Raw genomic sequence first — 20,892 nt, 5'->3', positions numbered from 1 at the left:
ACTTTATTTTCTTTCCAAAATCATTGCAGATGGTGACTGCGGCCATGAAATTAAAAGATGCTTGCTCCTTTGAAGAAAACTTATGACCAACCTAGTCTGCATATTAAAAGGCTGACATTACTTTGCCAACAAAGGTCCATCTAGTCAAAGCTATGGTTTTTCCAGTAGTCATATATGGATGTGAGAGTTGGACTATAAAGAATGCTGAACATTGAAGAATTGATGCTTTTGAACTGTGGTGTTAGAGAAGACTCTTGAGAGTCCCTTGGACTGCAAAGAGATCCAACCAGTCAATCCTAAAGGAAATCAGTCCTGAATATGCATTGGAAGGACTGATACTGAAGCTGAAGCTCCAGCATTTTGGCCGCCTGATGTGATGAACTGACTCATTGGAGAAGACCCTGATGCTGGGAAAGATTGAAGGCAGGAGGAGAAGGGAATGACAGAGGATGAGATGATTGGATGGCATCACCAACTCAATGGACATGAGTTTGAGCAGGCTTTGGGAGTTGGTGATGGACAGGTAAGCCTGGTGCGCTGGAGTCCATGGGGTTGCAAAGAGTCAGACACAACTGAGTGACTGAACTGAACTGACAAATGCTGGTGAGCATGTTGAGAAAAGGAAACCCTTGTACTTTGTGGGATTGTAAATTGGTACAGCATTATGGAAAACAATATGCTCCTAAGTCACTTCAGTCGTGTCTGACTCTGTGCAACCCCTTAGACGGCAGCCCACCAGGCTTCCCCGTCCCTGGGATTCTCCAGGCAAGAACACTGGAGTGGGTTGCCATTTCCTTATCCAATGCATGAAAGGGAAAAGTGAAAGTGAAGTAGCTCAGTCGTGTCCGACTCTTAGCGACCCCATGGACTGTGGCCCACCAGGCTCCTCCGTTCATGGGATTTTCCAGGCAAGAGTGCTGGAGTGGGGTGTCATTGCCTTCTCCGGAAAAACAATTTAACAGTTCCTTAAAAATCAAAAAAAGAACTGCCATATGAATGACAACCCCACTTCTCAGTATAGAACCTAAGAAAGTGAAATCAATATCTCATAGAAATATCTGTATTCCCATGTTTGAAATGTTATTCACAATAGCCTAGATATAAAAACAACTTTAAGTGTCGTCAAAAGATGAAAGAACAGAAAAAAGTGGTATTTATGCACAATGGGAGGAGGGCCTGGCAATCCACTCCAGTGTTCTTACCTGGAGAATCCTATGGACAGAGGAACCTGGTGGGCTAAAATCCATAGTGTTGCAAAGAGTTGGACACAAGTAAAGTGACTTAGTACAGTACATGTACAATGGCATAGTATTCAGTCACAAAAAGGAGGAAATTCTCTCATTTGCAACAACATGATAAATCTGGAGGGCATTGTGCTAAGTGAAATAAGCCAACCCAAGAAAGACAGAAACTGTGTTGTGTCATGGCATCACTAACATGTAGAATCTAAAACAAACAAACAAAAACAAACAAACAAACAAAAGTCAAATTTCATAGAAACAAAGAATAGAATTTTGGTTGCCAGAGGAAGTAATGGAGAAATATAGGTCAAAGGGTACAAACTTTTCAGTTATAGGTTCTGAGTATCTAATGTGCAGCACAGTGACTATAGTTAATGATATGGTATTGTACACTTGGAAGTTGATGAGTTCTCTTAAGTGTTCTTACCACACACACACACATACACGGAACATAATGTTAATGCTGTGAGGCAGTGAATGTGTTAATTATCTTGGTCTTGGTAAACAATCCGCAATGTACATGGTCATCAAATCTTCACATTGTACAATTTAGCCATATACAATCATATTTATCAATAATTCCTCAAAAAATTGGGAAAAAAATATTAAGTCAATTGGTCAGCTGGCAAATATCTATCACACTTCAAAGAAAACAGTGTGACTGGAGAGGGTACAGCAGGTTAAGGAGAGGGCAAGGCAGTTAGGAAGTGTGGTCAGAGACCCCAGCCTCATCTGGGGATGAGAGGGTAGGTAGATAGTATTGTGCATCCTAGGCTAGTCCAGATGTTCAAGCTGGTTTTAGGAAAGGCAGATGAACCAGAGACCAAATTGCCAACATCCACTGGATCATTGAAAAAGCAAGAGAGTTCCAGAAAAATATCTATTTCTGCTTTATTGACATGTCAAATCCTTTGACTATGTGGATCACAATAAACTGTGGAAAATTCTGAAAGAGATGGAAATACCAGACCATCTGACCTGCCTCTTGAGAAATTTGTGTGCAGGTCAGGAAGTAACAGTTAGAACTGGACATGGAACAACAGACTGGTTCCAAATAGGAAAAGGAGTACGTCAAGGCTGTATATTGTCACCCTGCTTATTTAACTTATATGCAGAGTGCATCATGAGAAATGCTGGGCTGGAAGAAAACACAAGCTGGAATTAAGATTGCCGGGAGAAATATCAATAGCCTCAGATATGCAGGTGACACCACTCTTATAGCAGAAAGTGAAGAGGAACTAAAAAGCCTCTTGATGACACTGAAAGAGGAGAGTGAAAAAGTTGGCTTAAAGCTCAACATTCAGAAAATGAAGATCATGGCATCTGGTCCCATCACTTCATGGGAAATAGATGGGGAAATGGTGGAAACAGTGTCAGACTTTAATTTTGGGGGCTCCAAAATCACTGCTGATGGTGACTGCAGCCAAGAAATTAAAAGACCCTTACTCCTTGGAAGAAAAGTTATGACTAACCTAGATAGCATATTGAAAAGCAGAGACATTACTTTGCCAACAAAGGTCCGTCTAGTCAAGGCTATGGTTTTTCCAGTGGTCATGTATGGATGGGAGAGTTGGACTGTGAAGAAACCTGAGCACCGAAGAATTGATGCTTTTAAACTGTGGTGTTGGAGAAGACTCTTGAGAGTCCTTTGGACTGCAAGGAGATCCAACCAGTCCATTCTGGAGGAGATCAGCCCTGGGATTTCTTTGGAAGGAATGATGCGAAAGCTGAAACTCCAGTACTTTGGCCACCTCATGCGAAGAGTTGACTCATTGGAAAAGACTCTGATGCTGGGAGGGATTGGGGGCAGGAGGAGAAGGGGACGACAGAGGATGAGATGGCTGGATGGCATCACTGACTCGATGGACGTGAGTTTGAGTGAACTCCGGGAGTTGGTGATGGACAGGGAGGCCTGGTGTGCTGTGATTCATGGGGTTGCAAAGAGTCGGACACGACTGAGCGACTGAACTGAACTGAACTGAGGCTAGTTTGGGATCCTAATTACATACATTTGTTGTTGTTTGTTGTTTAGTCACTCAGTCCTGTCTGATTCTTCTGTGGCCCTATGGACTGTTGCCCTCCAGGCTCCTCTGTCCATGGGATTTTCCAGCCAAGAATGCTGGAGTGGGCTGCCATTTCCTTCTCCAGGGGATCTTCCTGACTCAAGGATCCAATCCACGTCTCCTGCATTGCAGGCGGATTCTTTACCAGTGAGCCATGGGGGAAGCCTCTTAACTATATCCAAGTCACACCTAAAATTAAATCTTTTTAATTGGAAATCATCAGAAAATTACATACATTATGTCTTTAAGAAGTTTTTCATAATGTTTAAAGAGAGAAGGCAAATAAGCACAAGGTCCCACTTTATAGCACAGGGAGCTGTATTCAATGTCCTGTGATAAACCATGATGGAAAAGAATACCAAAAAGGAATGTTTATATGTATATAACTGATTCACTTTACTGTATAGCAGATACTGGCACAAAATTGTAAATCAATTATATTTCAATAAAAAATGAATTAATTAAAAATAAAATAAAAAATGTCTGGACTCTGAAAGATAAATTGCTCCAAATTGGCAGTTCTATGTTTTAATTTTTCTATAAACATTTAGCAAAAAAAAGTATAGCTACCTTTCCATGATCATTAGAAATATTAATTTTGAAACCTGCAAGAGAGCTAACAATATAATAAATTTCCATAAATTGATTTCATAAATTTAATATTCAGAAATGATTAAACATTTTGGCTGATGTTCTCTAGGTGATAGCAATAAAACATTAAACTTTAAGAAAGGAAAATTAAAATGGGAAAGAAGAGAGAGAGCAATGGAAGGAGGGGAAAGTTTGACTTACCAAAGCTTTTTCGACTATAATGTGCATTTCTAGATATTGGGGCAATAGTTCTGAAAAAGTTTTTTCCTGAAAAGAGAATTTATCAAATGTTAATACGTTTTGAATTTATTAAACAGACAGTGACATGTAAAGGAGGCAAGTGACCTCATAAAACCCTCATGAGGTCTTAAGTATAAAAATTAACTGCAAATCAGAAAATTAACTTGAAAACAAATTTCAAGTTTAAAGGAATCCCAGTGAGCCTGCTAGAGTAAGGCAGAAGTCTAGGTATTCACTATTAATTCTGAAGAAGAGAAAGTGAATAACTCCATAGCTCCAGAGCATAGGCTCTGTGTCCCATTTGATACAATGTAATACTCCTTGATTGTGTCAAGTTAGTCAGCTATAAATCATCAATTTATTATACCATTTCGTACTCTAACGGTGATTTTACAAGAGCTGTATATCTAACATGCTGAAATACCATTTCAAACATGGATATTTTAAAGGCCCTACAATTTCTTCCTTGACCCTGGTAATTAAATCTAAGTGTAAGGAGGGAACAAAGATGGTGTCTGTCATAAAACAGCTTTTTTTGTTGCTGTTATTTAGTCACTAAGTCATGTCTGACTCTGTGACTCCGTGGACTACGGCCCACCAGTCTTCTCTGTCCATGGAATTCTCCAGGCAAGAATACTGGAGTGGGTTGCCGTTTCCTTCTCCAGGGGATCTCCCTGACACAGGGATCGAACTCGTGTCTCCTGCATTGGCAGGTGAAGTCTTTACCACTGAGCCAGCAGGGAAGCCCCACAAAATAGCATAGCTTACTATATAAACAAGCAAACAAAGAAACTGGATTCAACTGGTAGAGCCTAGGTTTACATTTTCACAGGGAAGTAAACTATGCTTGCCTCTTAAATGTGTATATACTGAGATGCTGATTTCTTTTCTTGGTGTTCAAAATTCACTTAAAAAATATTTTGTATTTTGGTGGCTCTTACTGTGCTTGTATAAAAATATAAGCCACTGTTGACAACCATGGATTCCAAATTGCAGCCTGGTTGAATATAATTACAAATTATGTACACACCATAACCAATTTTCTGTATGTTTCTACACAGCAGATTTCATATTTTAATAACATTTTTCCCCATTTGCCATTTCAAATTTATATTCTTATTTTCAAAATAATAAAACTGTATCTTTAATACCTGTGTTTTAAAATGAACTTATAGTACCATTCATCATAATGTCACATGTCATTTTCAGTAATTGAACTTCAAAATCCATTCATTTTAATGGGTTACTTTTATTCTCTTCTTTAAAATGTTTTGTTCAGTTTTTTAAAAATAAGTATTGAATCATAGAATATTGCCAAAATAGATCACAGGTCTCTTGTAATTCTCCCCGGTGGTTACATCCTACAAAATTACAGTACATTTTCAAAACTGGGGTATTCACCTGGTACAATGTGTATGTGTATAGCTGTATATCATTTTGTCATGTGTATGTTTATATAACCACAACTCCAATCAAGATACAAAACTATTTTGTCACCATGAAGATTTCCCTTCTTGTACCTCTTTAAAGTCAGTTGAGATTATACAGTCTGAGGAAGAGAAAGAAATCAGAATGGAAAAAAATGAACAGAACCTGCTCTTTTCCTATGGAGCATTTTCAAGCACACCAACATGTATACAGTGGAGGTAATAGGGAGGAGATAGATAAAAGGGCAAAAAGGAGCTTCAAAGAACTAATGGCCAAAATGTTCCTAAATCTCATGAAAAAATTAAACATCCAAGAAGCTTAATGAACTCCAAGTAGGATAAACTCAAAGGGACCCAATCAAAGACACACATAAGAAAACTGTCATAAGGCAAAGACAGAGACTCTTGAAAGAATCAACAAAGAAAGGCCACATCGTGCACAAGGAATCCTCAGTAAGATGACTAACATCTGATTCTTCATCAGAGAAAATGGAGTCCAAAAGATAGTGAACTGAAATATCCAAAGTGATGAAAGAAAAACACCTGTCAACTAAGAATTCTATATTCAGCCTACAAATTAAATGTTTAATAATATACAAATGATGCAATATTTTAGAAAGACATGTCCCAGTAGTATGTAAACCTATATATCAAAATATTAAAAGCAGTGTTACCAGGGCAGTGGTAACTAGTGTTTCTATATTCCTAATTTTATTCAATAATAAGCACTTTTGCTTGAATAAAAATTAAAAACAAGAAATATTACATAAGACAACATACAACAGTAAGCTTGAAATGCATTATTGCATATTTCCATGTATTTTAGATGGAATATGGATGTTTTATATACCCATGTAGAAAACAGATACCAAATGTTATATTGCTACTCAGCAGCTAAGTACTTCCTTTTCCTGACTAACACAATTCTACAAAAGTAATTTTATAGTGTGTCATGATATCAGAATTGTCTCAGTTACCTGTGAGCTTAAATGGATTGTATAGGACTGATCTTTCTGCCAAATATTGCTGTAATTTTCTGCAAACATTGGTTTATCTGGATGGTCATTTTTCACTTGATAAATTATGTGCTCAAATCTTGCTGAAAATTCCAAAGGCTCAATGCCATAGCTGATATTTTCAAACTGAAGGAATCCCCTGAATATTTAGAAAACAATGACATAAAAATCCTGCCAATAATCCCATCATCCTGCAAATGATTCCATCAGATTTATAATTCAAAATGCCATAAGAAATGAGCAACCATAGTGAGGAACATGTTTTAAAGTCACTCTCTTTTCCTACTTTTTTTTCAGCTACCACTAGTAACTGAGTAACCACATCTGCCTCAGTTTTTCTCATGTATTAAAGAACTAAATATACTGAGAAGTATTTTGTTTTTTCCATATAGCAGTCACATTCATTCAAGGTGTATTAAGGCCATGCCTGGGGTTGCAAAGAGTCGGACACGATTGAGCGACTGAATTGAACTGATTTGCTGGAAACCAAGGCATTTGTTGAGAATTCCAAGAATAAAAAGTTCCTGTTCTTACAGAGGGACAGTGGATATATACAGTGGAGGTCTAAAAAGGCTGATATGTAGGAAAACCACATGTAGAAAATGTCAAGTTTCTGAGTCAACAAATTCTGGACATCAGGCGATGAAAAGCAAAGGGAAGGTGGGAATAATCTTTTTGCTCTGCTCTGGGCCTGTATCTTCATCTGATAAACTCACCACCTTCTTCCTGCCACTTCAATGATGAAAATCATCACCCCTGCCCTTTTACCTCTGAGGTATGTTCTCAGCTAGTCGTCTTACACCTGATACAAAGCACACCTACACTGAGAATATACAACTTGCGCTTAGTTAAGTAACTACTTAATGTAAATTTCCATAACTATTCCAGATAGCTGATACAAAATACAACAATAACATCCAGGGAGATCCAGGGAGATATTCTAAAGGATTTAGCGGGTGGGTGTGTTTGAATTTTTTTTTTTTAACGCATCTGTCTCTTTCTCCTCAATATCTTGAACATATCTTCAGTTAGGATTCCCTTGAGTGATTTCACTTCAATGGTTACTGCAAAGGCCCATTTATTAATATTAAAAACTAAGGCCATCATGAAGAAAACGTTCCGATTGGAATCCTCCTTAAATATCCCAGATTTGTGTTTTGCAGCCACTAAATTTTATTTTAAAGTATATCCTAATTTTTCATGTATAAATAACCTCAAAGATTCTGTTGTGTGTTACTCGCTCAGTCATGTCTGACTCTTTGGGACCCCATGGATTGTAGCTCACCAGACTCCTTTGTCCACGGAATTCTCCAGGCAAGAATACTAGAGTGGGTTACCATTCCTTTCTCCAGGGAATCTTCCCAACCCAGGGACTGAACGTGGGTCTCCTGCCCTGCAGGCAGATTCTTTACTTTTTTAGCCACCAGGGATGGGCAGTAGCCCACCAGACTCCTCTGTCCATGGGATTTTTTCCAGCAAGAATACTGGAGTGGGTTGCCATGCCCTCTTCCAGGGGATCTTTCCGACCTAAGGATCGAACCCACCTCTTCTGTGTCTCTTGCATCACAGGCAGATTCTTTACCCACTGGGTTATGGGGAAGCCCCAAGATTCTGTTACCTGAGTCCAGAACAGATGCTGAGTGTCACGACTGAATTTGGGAAACCTGCGATGTATCCTTGATAATGACAATTCATCTGAAAAACAGTACAGTGAGGCCAATAAATAAATTAGTCATGCATAAAATGTATTGGCAAATGTTATAAATATTCAAAACATTAAAACAGTTGAATGTAATAAGTTTCTGTATCATAAAGATTTATTAAAAGTGGTTTTCAACTCAAACTCTTCCAGAAAATTGCAGAGGAAGGTAAACTTCCAAACTCATTCTATAAGCCCACCATCATCCTAATACCAAAACCTGACAAAGATGCCACAAAAAAAAACCACAGGCCAATATCACTGATGAACATAGATGCAAAAATCCTTAACAAAATTCTAGCAATCAGAATCCAACAACACATTAAAAAGATCATACATCATGACCAACTGGCCTTTATCCCAGGGATGCAAGGATTCTTCAATATCCACAAATCAATCAATGTAATACACCACATTAACAAATTGAAAAATAAAAGCCATATGATTATCTCAATAGATGCAGAGAAAGCCTTTGACAAAATTCAACATCCATTTATGATAAAATCTCTCTAGAAAGCAGGAATAGAAAGAACATACCTCAATATAATAAAAGCTATATATGACAAACCCACAGCAAACAATATTCTCAATGGCGAAAAACTGAAAGCATTTCCCCTAAAGTCAGGAACAAGACAAGGGTGTCCACTTTCACTACTACTATTCAACATAGTTTTGGAAGTTTTGGCCACAGCAATCAGAGCAGAAAAAGAAATAAAAGGAATACAAATTGGAAAAGAAGTAACACTCTCACTATTTGCAGATGACATGATCCTCTACACAGAAAATCCTAAAGACTTCACCAGAAAATTACTAGAGCTCATCAATGAATATAGTAAAGTTGCAGGATATAAAATCAACACACAGAAATCCCTTGCATTCCTATACACTAATAATGAGAAAATAGAAAGAGAAATTAAGGAAACAATTCCATTCACCATTGCAACGAAAAGAATAAAATACTTAGGAATAATACCTATATATATAAAACTATAAAACACTGGTTAAAGAAATCAAAGAGGACACTAATAAATGGAGAAATACCCCATGTTCATGGATCGGAAGAATCAATACAGTGAAAATGAGTATACTACCCAAAGCAATCTATAGATTCAATGCAATCCCTATTAAGCTACCAACAATAAGAGCTAGAACAATAATTTTGCAATTTCTATGGAAATACAAAAAAACCTCAAATAGCCAAAGCAATCTTGAGAAAGAAGAGCGGAACTGGAGGAATCAACCTGCCTGACTTCAGGCTCTACTACAAAGCCACAATCATCAAGACAGCATGGTACTGGCACAAAGACAGAAATATAGATCAATGGAACAAAATAGAAAGCCCAGAGATAAATCCATGCACCTATGGACACCTTATCTTTGACAAAAGAGGCAAGACTATACAATGGAGAAAAGACAATCTCTTTAACAAGTGGTGCTGGGAAAACTGGTCACCACTTGTCAAAGAATGAAACTAGAACACTTTATAATACCATACACAAAAATAAACTCAAAATGGATTAAAGATCTAAATGTAAGACCAGAAAACTATAGAACTGCTAGAGGAGAACATAGGAAAAACACTCTCTGACATAAATCACAGCAGGATCCTCTTTGACTCACCTCCCAAAATATTAGAAATAAGCAAAAATAAACAAATGGGACCTAATTAAAATTAAAAGCTTCTGCACAACAAAGGAAACCATAAGCAAGGTGAAAAGACAGCCTTCAGAATGGGAGAAAATAATAGCAAACGAAGAAACTGACAAACAACTAATCTCAAAAATACATAAGCAACTCCTGAAGCTCAATTCCAGAAAAATAAACAACCCAATCAAAAACTGGGCCAAAGAACTAAACAGACATAAAAGAAGACATACAGATGGCTAACAAACACATGAAAAGATGCTCAACATCACTCATTATCAGAAAAATGCAAATCAAAACCACAATGAGGTACCACTTCATGCCAGTCAGAATGGCTGCGATCCAAAAGTCTACAAGCAATAAATGCTGGAGAGGATGTGGAGAAAAGGGAACCCTCTTACACTGTTGGTGGGAATGCAAAGTAGTACAGCCACTATGGAGAACAGTGTGGAGATTCCTTAAAAACCTGGAAATAGAACTGCCTTATGACCCAGCAATCCCACTGCTGGGCATACCCACCAAGGAAACCAGAATTGAAAGAGACACATGTACCCCAGTGTTCATCACAGCACTGTTTATAATAGCCAGGACATGGAAGCAGCTTAGATGTCCATCAGCAGATGAATGGATAAGAAAGCCGTGGTACATATACACAATGGAGTATTCAGTTCAGTTCAGTTCAGTCGCTCAGTCATGTCCGACTCTTTGCAACCCCATGAATCGCAGCATGCCAGGCCTTCCTGTCCATCACCAATTCCCGGAGTTCACTCAAACTCATGTTATTGAGTTGGTGATGCCATCCAGCCATCTCATCCTCTGTCGTCCCCTCTTCCTCCTGCCCCCGATCCCTCCAAGCATCAGAGTCTTTTCCAATAAGTCAACTCTTCACATGAAGTGAACAAATACTGGAGTTTCAGCTTCAGCATCATTCCTTCCAAAGAACACCCAGGGCTGATCTCCTTTAGAATGGACTGGTTGGATCTCCTTGCAGTCCAAGGGACTCTCAAGAGTCTTCTCCAACACCACAGTTCAAAAGCATCAATTCTTCGGCACTCAGCTTTCTTCACAGTCCAACTCTCACATCCATACATGACCATTGGAAAAACCATAGCCTTAACTAGACGGACCTTTGTTGGCAAAGTAATGTCTCTGCTTTTGAATATGCTATCTAGGTTGGTCATAACTTTGCCATTAAAAAGAATACATTTGAATCAGTCCTAATGAGGTGGATGAAACTGGAACCTATTATACAGAATGAAGTAAGCCAGAAAGAAAAACACCAATACAGTATACTAACGCATATATATGGAATTTAGAAAGATGGTAATGATAACACTGTATGCGAGACAGCAAAAGAGACACAAATGTGTAGAACAGTCTTTTGGATTCTGTGGGAGAGGGAGAGGGTGGGATGATTTGGGAGAATGGCACTGAAACATGTATAATATCATATATGAAACGAATCGCCAGACCAGGTTAGATGCATGATACAGGATGCTCAGTGCTGGTGCACTGGGATGACCCAGAGGGATGGTATGGGGAGGGAGGTGGGAGGCCGGTTCAGGATGGGGAACATGTGTACACCTGTGGTGGGTTCATGTTGATGTATGGCAAAACCAATACAATATTGTAAAGTAATTAGCCTGCAATTAAAATAAATAAAATTATATTTAAAAAAATAAAAAATAAATGTAGTTTTCAAGGAAAATAAGTATTTGACACATTTCTTTACTTTATACCAATGAGTGCCCAGACATGTTCTCTGGATCTGGATTTCATCCCTATCATACATGGAATATGGAATAAAATATTTGTATGAAACTGCCAACATGGAACAAGCATATCCCAATGGTAACGGTAAGCCCATCTGAATAAAGAAATGTGTGGTAATGAATGTCTACGACATCTGGGTCTTACCTTAAAATATGAAGACTCAGAATGCAAAGATCCAGTCTCATTATATGTATAAACCAAAAAGTTCTGGGATACAAATGAGCTAAGGAAAATAAAAACTAAAAGTGGTTGAGTCATGAATTTACTATGAACATAAACATTAAAATAATAAAAATAAGAGTAAAATATATAGGATTCATATAAGCATATTCTTTATTTAGAGTAATTTTAGCATGCCATCACAGTGTAAATTCTCTGACCTGGCATCTCAGAGAGTTAGGGCTTTCTTAACACCAGAATAGATTTTGAGTCCTCCATTTCAGACATTTGTGTGTGTGCCTACAAATGTCTTCATTCAACAATATTTGCTGAGTGCCAACAATCTGATAGATTCAATTCAAGGCACTGGGGTACAGCAATATAGAAAAGACAAAACCACAGTCTTCCTCACAATGAGAAACACATACTGCTAGTATGTTGAAAGTGAAAGTAAAAGTGAAGTCGCTCAGTCGTGTCTGTCTCTTTGAGACACCACGGACAGTAGCCTGCACCAGGCTCCTCCGTCCATGGGATTTTCTAGGCAAGAGTACTGGAGTGGGTTGCCATTTCCTTATCCAGGGAATCTTCCCGACCCAGGGATCAAACCTAGGTCTCCCGCATTGTAGACAGAAGCTTTACTGTTTGAGCCATGTTAGGTGATAATAAATAAGGCCTGAAGGTTGGTTGCAAATGTAGACAGGATGGCAAGGAAAGGCTAAGTGATTTGATTACTGAAGACCTGAAAAACAAGCCCTTGGATCTGCACAGATCTAGGAAGGAAATGCAAATATCCTGAGGCAGAGATAGGTTGTGTATCTACGAAGACCATCTAGAGGGCAAAGTACCTGAGGTGAAGTACGGAGACAAGACAAGAGACAGTAGTAAGAGATGGTGTCCCAGAGATGAGAAGCCACCACTGGGAGATTCTGAGCAGGAAGGTGCAGGATCAGACCAACATTTTAATAGAATCAGACTGAAAGTCCTGTTGAGAACCTACTGTAGGACAGATAAGCACAAAGAGATCAGCTAGGCTACAATAGCTGGATGATAGGCTATTATCCAGTAAAGACATGATGGTAGCTTGAACTAGGATTGTAGCAGTGGTGGAGGTCCAATTGCTGAATGCATTTTTAAAAAATAATTATTTATTTTTCATTGATTGATGATTACTTTAAAATATTGGTTTGATTTCTGTTGAATGCATTTTGAAGGTAGATCACATGGGATTTAGTAATCCGCTAGATGTGGAGGAAAACAAAAGAAAAACATAAGACGTCAAGAGTGACTCTAACATTTTTGTTCTGAGAAACTGAAAGAGTAGACATGCCATTTACTAAATCCCCGAGGAAAAGACAAATTATGAAAAATGACTAGAAGTATATTTTAGGCACATTAAATATTAAAATTACAGCAAACTCTTGGTTATCAAATAAGAAGTCAAATACACAAATGTGGCGTTCACTAAAGAGAAATAAAGATACAAGTTTGGGAGTAATCAATACACCCATAGGAGCAGATGAAAGAACCAGGTGATTGAGAACAGCTAGGGAAAAAAGAGGCGTTTAAGAATAGCACCAGGGAGTACTCCTAAGATGAGAGAGAGGAGGTCGAATCAGAAAACAAACAAAACAAAATCTGAGAAAGACTGAGTACATTGATAAGAGACAAACCAAGAGACTTGCTGTGTCCTGGAAGCCAAATGAAGAAACTGTTATAAGGAGGAGACGCTGCTCAGCTACACAAAATGCCACTGACTGATAAAAATGAATAAAAAGTAACTGGCATTTAGAAACATGAGGATCATTGATGATCTTACCAAAGAATATTTTTTTAATGAAATGGTAGTGATCCTAAAGACCAACATGAGTTTAATGGCCATGAGTTGGATGAGAATCATCATGAATTAAGTAAGCAAAATTTTCTCAAGCCTTACTCAACCACAAAAATGCAGGCAGACAAAATACAGTTGTTAAAAATACATATTTTCAAAGATGTAGGCAAAGAAGAGGCTATTTGAGTATATAAAATGTTGAAAAACACAGATTGAGACAGAAAATAGGTTGCTTGTTTTCCAAAGTAGTGGCTGATAACAGGGATTAAATGTGAAATAGTATGACAGGTCTAATGTGGAGAATGAAATGTTTTAAAACTGATTTATGGTTGAAAATTGTGATACTATATTAAACTTATATAATTATACACTTGAGAGTTTTATGATTATATGTATATACACATAATTTACCAAATAAAGTTGTTAAAAATAAATACATATATAATTAAAACCTCCACACAAAATATGCCACTAGTTCAATTTTCTGCCAATAACCACATGATATATACATGTTTGATTGCATATTGGATATACTTGACACATAACTTGCAGTTCTTGAGTTCGTGAATTTAAATGCTTACTTATTTATGCATAGATTTATTTAAAAATAACAAGCTGGAAAATAAAAATTCAAAGTTCTTGTAGACTTAATATTCAGGAACTAATGAATCCAAAACTGAAAAACTAATTAAACAGCCTACATTTTGCTGCATGCTTAAATTTAAATAGTGTACAAAAACATTTTTTTAAAAAGTAAATTCTAAGCTTTAAGGGAAAATCATTTCTTACTGTTTTCTGAGATGCAGAGTGTATGGTTTGTTATCAATGGTAATGATATAAGTCACCTAAAATAAAGCAAATATAGGTAATTAAGTAAATTAGAAATAATAAAATCAAAAAGTATTTTTCACTAAAGTCAAAAAAGACTCACCCAATCCATTTTTAAAAAGCATATATCCTTCAGAATTTATTGTTCTAACTAGCAAGAATTTAAAATTTTTTAATAAATTCAGGATGAAGGCAATAAATGTAAGGAATGGCTTTTGAAAAGAAGAGATGAAAGCTATATTTTGAAGAAATATAAATTTACTATGTATTAATACTAGATCTTACTGTTTATTTTATAAAAAAACATACTCATCTTTAGCCAAAATGAATGAGGCATGACTGTAGGCTTACATGCTACACCAAATACAATGAAACAATAATGTGTTTATAAATACATAAATACACACTCTCAAACACTAGAGCTGCTTTGCAATGCTTCACATATAAGCTAAAGACAGACCTGAGAGAAGGAAGCTAGGGAAGAATGCTGGGGCTCCAGCAATACGAGCTGTGAGACCACAGGGAGTAAACTGTAATGGTCTTCATCACCTTGCTGGGAAGGGGTCCAGGAGCAGGAGATGTACACAGTACACAGTACGGCAGGTTGCTTTTAAAATATCATCCAGAGGGTGAGAGAGAGTCTAGCAAAACATGTTTTATATAAAAGAACGATACAGGCACGAAATCCAATCCTTGTCCTTTAACAAAATATGATCCTCAGAGGTACCTCCATCTACTGGGCCATATCCTATTGGTTGGAAGGAAGCCACAGGTTTTTCCCATACTCAGAGGTGGAGCTTCTTCAACGGTCTGAACACTAGATGGTAGGAGTCACTTTGTGAATTTAGGGTCTGTCCAACACCATGGGCAAAGAACTGGGGAGCTGAGGATTAAAACCCACAGCTCATATAGTGCTGGGAGACATTCAAGGTCTGACCAACCAGAGGAGAAAAATGTCACTGAACACACTCATGCCATTCAGTAAAGATCACAGAAAGGTCACATTTTAGTGTTAAGGAGAAACTAACCTAGAAACCCAGAAACTAGAGTCAGGATTACGCGAGACATTCATCCTAAAGACATTGTGGTTTAGTTGCTCAGTCGCGTCTCATTCTTTGCGACCCCATAGACTGTAGCCCACTAGGCTTCTCTGTCCATGAGACTTCCCAGGCAAGAATACTAGAATAGTTTGTTATTTCCTTCTTGAGAGTATCTTCCCAACTCAGGTATCAAACCCAAGTCTCCTGCACTGCAAGCAGATTCTTTACCACTGAGCCACCAAGGAAGTCCCACCAAAGACAATACAAGCATGACATTTTCAATCTGGTTCATAAGTAACCTAACTGCCTTAATACATTTGTTAAGCAGTCAACCAAACAAAATTAGCAGTGTTACCAATCAAAATAAACATCCCAGGAACAAGAAATAAGTCTGATGACAGATAGTTTCTTATTATCCTTCTGAGAGTCCAGAGAGTATCTTCCCAACTCAGGTATCAAACCCAAGTCTCCTGCACTGCAAGCAGATTCTTTACCACTGAGCCACCAAGGAAGCCCCACCAAAGACAGTACAAACATGACATTTTCAGTCTGGTTCATAAGTAACCTAACTGCCTGCCAAAACAAAGCATAATACATTTTAAAGGAAAATCACAAAGTTAAGCAGTCAACCAAACAAAATTAGCAGTGTTAATCCAATCAAAAATAAACATACCCAGGAACATGAAATAAGTCTGATGACAGGATAAGAGGCTCTGGTCTTATCTTCCTCCCACAGTTACATCAAATAAAAGCTTTGCATGGGTCAATTGCCTCTGAGAGAAATCCAGAAAGTAGCAGAGGGGCTCCTCAATACTGAGTGACTGAGAAAATATCCACCACGCAAAAGGGCAGGAAAGGTGAAAACACACACACACCATAAAACCCAGCCCTGGCAAAATACCTTCCAATCAGGAGAGAAGCCCCAATTTTCAGTATCTCCCTCAGCACCAAAAGGTTTGGACCAGGCATCCAGCAGCACAACTTTTTTTGTTGTTGTTTTATATTGGAGTATAGCCAATTAGGGCTTCCCTGGTGGTTCAGATGGCAAAGAATCCACGTGCAGTGCAGGAGACCCAGGTTTGATCCATGGGTCAAGAAGATCCCCTCAGATGATCCAGAAAAGGTGTTGCACAACTCCAGGATACAAAAATAAGCATTGTTTATATATACTTAACAATGAACTACTAAAAAGAAACTAATCCATCTACAATAAGGAAAAGGTAATGGCAATAAACTCCAGGATTCTCTATGTCTACGAGTTGAAGGGAAAAATACTTTTCCATACCACTCAAAGTGATCTATAGAGTCAATGCATCCTTATCAAAATTCCAATGTCATTTTTCACAAAAATAGAGAAAACAATCTTAAAACAGAACATTAATAGCTATAACAATCTTGAAAAAGAAAAGCAAGGCCAGAGACGTCACACTCTGTGATTTCAAACAATATTACAAGGCTGTAGTAAGACTAAAAATAGAAAGAGGGCCTAAATTAATAAAATCAGAAATGAAAAAGAAATTATAACTGACACCACAGAAATACAGATGACCATAAGTTAGAACTGGACATGGAACAACAGACTGGTTCCAAATAGGAAAAGGAGTACATCAGGCTGTATATTGTCACCCTGCTCATTTAACTTATATGCAGAGTACATCATGAGAAACGCTGGACTGGAGGAAGCACTAGCTGGAATCAAGATTGCCAGGAGAAATATCAATAACCTCAGATATGCAGATGACACCACCCTTATGGCAGAAAGTGAAGAGGAACTAAAAGCCTCTTGATGAAAGTGAAAGTGGAGAGTGAAAAAGTTGGCTTAAAGCTCAACATTCCAAAAACTAAGATCATGGCATCTGGTCCCATCACTTCATGGCAGATAGATGGGGAAATAGTGAAAACAGTGTCAGACTTAATTCTGGGGGGCTCCAAAATCACTGCAGTTGGTGACTGCAGCCATGAAATTAAAAGATGCTTACTCCTTGGAAGGAAAGTTATGACCAACCTAGATAGCATCTTAAAAAACAGAGACATTACTTTGCCAACAAAGGTCCATCTAGTCGAGGCTATGGTTTTTCCAGTGGTCATGTGTGGATGTGAGAGTTGGACTGTGAAGAAAGCTGAGTGCCAAAAAATTGATGCTTTTGAACTGTGGTGTTGGAGAAGACTCTTGAGAGTCCCTTGGACTGCAAGGAGATCCAACCAGTCCATTCTAAAGGAGATCAGTCCTGGGTGTTCTTTGTAAGGACTGATGCTAAAGCTGTAACTCCAATACTTTGGCCACCTCATGCAAAGAGTTGACTCATTGAAAAAGACCCTGATGCTGGGAGGGATTTGGGGGCAGGAGGAGAAGGGGATGACAGAGGATGAGATGGCTGGATGGCATCACCGACTCAGTGGACATGAGTTTGAGTGAACTCCGGGTGTCAGTGATGGACAGGGAAGCCTAGCATGCTGTGATTCATGGGGTTGCAAAGGGTCGGACACGACTGAGCGACTGTACTGAACTGAACTGAAGAGACTATTGTTGTTGCTTAGTCGCTAAGTCCTGTCAATCTCTTTTGCTCCACAATCCATGGGATTTCCCAGGTGAGAATACTGGAGTGGGTTATCTCCTTCTCCAGGGGATCGTCCTGACCCAGGGATCAAACACGCGTCTCTTGTATTGGCAGGCGGGTTCTTTACCACTGAGCCACCAGGGAAGACCATAAGAGACTATTAACAGCTATAGGTCAAGAAAATGGACAATCTCGATGAAATGGATAAATTCCTAGAAAGGTACAAATCCCAAGGCTGAACCAGGAAAAAATAGAAAATATGAACAGACCGATTACCAGTAATGAAACATACATAGCTTTCAAAACGTGTAGACAGACACTGTATTTCACATCCTGCATTGTTGCTATATACTTTGAGATAACTGTGGGACAAGTGAACAACTTGAAGTTTAAAGTGATCATGCAATGACAATATACATGCAAATGGAAGCAAATCAGGAAGAAAAAGCTTATATGCAAATATTTTTTCAACAGTAGGTAGTTTACTCTTAATGGAAAAAGATTCATAAATTAAAGTTGTGACTCCATGTCCTCAAACTGATAACTCTGACTACCTTACCATCTGTAATCCTCTTTCTCACATATATATATGAAAATAATATAAAATATTTCAAAAGGTTAATGTGAGAATTAAATGAGAGTAGTATATGAAAAAAAAACTCTAAAGGAAATTATTTTATTATGATTTTCAAGTACAGTTTTGTACGTTTAGTTTTTATTATAATTTTTCAGTAGTGAACATAATCATAATACATTCTAATACTGTATGTCAAAATAGAGTTATTGGAGTCTTAAATTTTTTTTACATACTCATTTCAAAAATTGTTCCATCAAACTGAAAGCATTTTCTCAGGGTTTCTATATATTGACCCCATTTCTTAACCATATGGAAATCTAAACCCCTGTATTATGACTTCTAGTTTCTGGTCTGCAATCTACAACAGTATAACTATGCCAACTTGAAGTATTTTAATCAGGAAAATATTCAAGATGGAATGTCTTCAATTTAATAAGTTTTTAGTAGCAGTGCACATTTTTCAAATTCTTTTTCCAATTAATATTTACTGACATGCTCTCATTGTCAGTAAATGTGACATCTATCACTTTAAACTTCAGGTTGTTTACTTCAGTTATTTAAATATTATCACATTTCAGGCAAATGTGATATTTTTAGTCTTCTTTTTCTTTGGCCATTATTTCTAATAAGTCTGATGCTTCTGGGTCAGATTCTCAGGTCTAAATTTTACTCAAAACCATTTTTTCTGTCACTTTAACTGTGGCCATTAATAATGTTTTCTTTCCATAAATTGCAGTCTGAACCATTGTCACACTTAATTAATGTTGTTTATTTCTACCAGTATGATTCATCAATAGTATTTAATATTTCTTGAAAATTGTGAACAAGTGCTTCAGAAGAGCCTGAGAGATGAAGGGAAGGTCCCAGGAATTAGCAATAAAAACATGTGGCTTTGCAAGCAAAAACAAATTAGTATGATCTGATTCAATGCAAAGGTAAATTAAAAGTCTTAAACTTTTAAATTATAAAACTGATACTCTTTAACTTTTTATTTTATATTGCAGCATAGACAATTAACAATGTTGTGCGAGTTTCATGATGGACAGCAAAGGGATTCAGTCATATATATATATACCTGTATCCATTCTCCCCCTAACTCCCCTCCCATCCAGGCTGCCACAAAATATTGAGCAGAGTTTCCTGTGCCATACAGACTGTAGGTCCTTGTTGGTTATCCATTTTAAATAGAGCAGTGTGTACATGTCCATCCCACACTCCTGAATTATTTTCACTCCATCTTTAAAAGTAATATGCTTGATCATTTACCTGCTTCTCCCAATCTTCACTCTCATTTGAGCTTATCTTCTGTGGAACTGTGACATATAGGAACATTCCCTCAGAATCTGTAGTAAGAAAATGGGATTTTTTTGCAACAGTCCTCTAAGACAAGCATGGATTCTTAAGCTCCGAGTCCATGGTGAGGTCTACAATTGTAAATCAATTTATCTACATGTGTCCACCTTGGTCCACAGATTTCAACAGATTTTCAATGGCACACTGAAAAATGGCTAGGAAACAAACAAATGAACAGAGAACAGATACAATGCTGCAGGACCATCCTGTTGGTTTCCAGAACTACGTTGAAGCCTTTCCCTCAGGTCTCTGAGGAATAAAGCCAGGCCAGTTCCGAACCTGGCTAAGTCCTCTGGCTACAGAGTAGGTGACCCAGAAAGACCTTCAGCGGCTGAGACACTGCATCCTTGGCTAACATCTTCCATCCCCTATCCTGGTCCGGGGGTGGCTGGGGGTGGGAGGAAGCCACCATCAGAGAATCTCAGGGAGAGGCGGCAGGTATCCTAGAACTACAGAAATTGTTTTGGAAGATCCCAGCTCTGCTCAGTACCCAGAGAGGGAGAAGGAAGTCGAGGCTCCGAAGTCTTACCCTGGCTGGCGAGCAGCCCTCCAAGTGCAGCAAGCAGTGCGAGGAGTAGGAACATGGCTGGGTTGGGGCGCAGGAAGCAGAGCCAGGTGAGAGACCGTTGGGTATCCCTGAGGCTCGTGGGCAGAAGCCCTCCGGAGTACAGCATTCTGCCCCGAGCCCTGGGGGTGATGACCAGGGCCTCAAATTAGCTTTCAGCTGCACTGGCTCATCGTTAGGCATCCTGAGTGGCTGGGCGCTCAGGGCCGAAAGAAGGAACTCCAGACAAATGCTTGCGCCTGCGCACAGCGGGTCTGTGATGACAATGTGGACATCCTTCAAACCCT

At 38.3% G+C, this 20,892-nt stretch overlaps 1 protein-coding gene across 2 annotated transcripts in view; it reads right to left on the bottom strand.

The window, feature by feature from the left end:
* Positions 1–20,675, bottom strand: part of LOC133240026 (disintegrin and metalloproteinase domain-containing protein 18-like) — a 104,881-nt gene extending 84,206 nt beyond the window's left edge. For both annotated transcript variants that reach the window (XM_061404550.1, XM_061404551.1), the window contains exons 1-7: positions 20,570–20,675; positions 19,954–20,030; positions 14,474–14,529; positions 11,839–11,917; positions 8,197–8,273; positions 6,540–6,717; positions 4,097–4,162 (exon numbers count right to left, since the gene is read on the bottom strand). In XM_061404550.1, coding sequence (XP_061260534.1) covers positions 4,097–4,162; positions 6,540–6,717; positions 8,197–8,273; positions 11,839–11,917; positions 14,474–14,529; positions 19,954–20,030; positions 20,570–20,624 — 588 coding nt within the window. In that variant the 5' untranslated portion in view covers positions 20,625–20,675. The remainder of the gene's footprint in view (positions 1–4,096; positions 4,163–6,539; positions 6,718–8,196; positions 8,274–11,838; positions 11,918–14,473; positions 14,530–19,953; positions 20,031–20,569) is intronic.
* Between the last annotated feature and the right edge of the window lie 217 nt (positions 20,676–20,892).

The sequence above is a fragment of the Bos javanicus genome, chromosome 27 (genome assembly GCF_032452875.1).
Source record: "Bos javanicus breed banteng chromosome 27, ARS-OSU_banteng_1.0, whole genome shotgun sequence".
Taxonomy (NCBI): Eukaryota; Metazoa; Chordata; class Mammalia; order Artiodactyla; family Bovidae; genus Bos; species Bos javanicus.
This window is presented reverse-complemented; position numbering and strand designations above follow the sequence as displayed.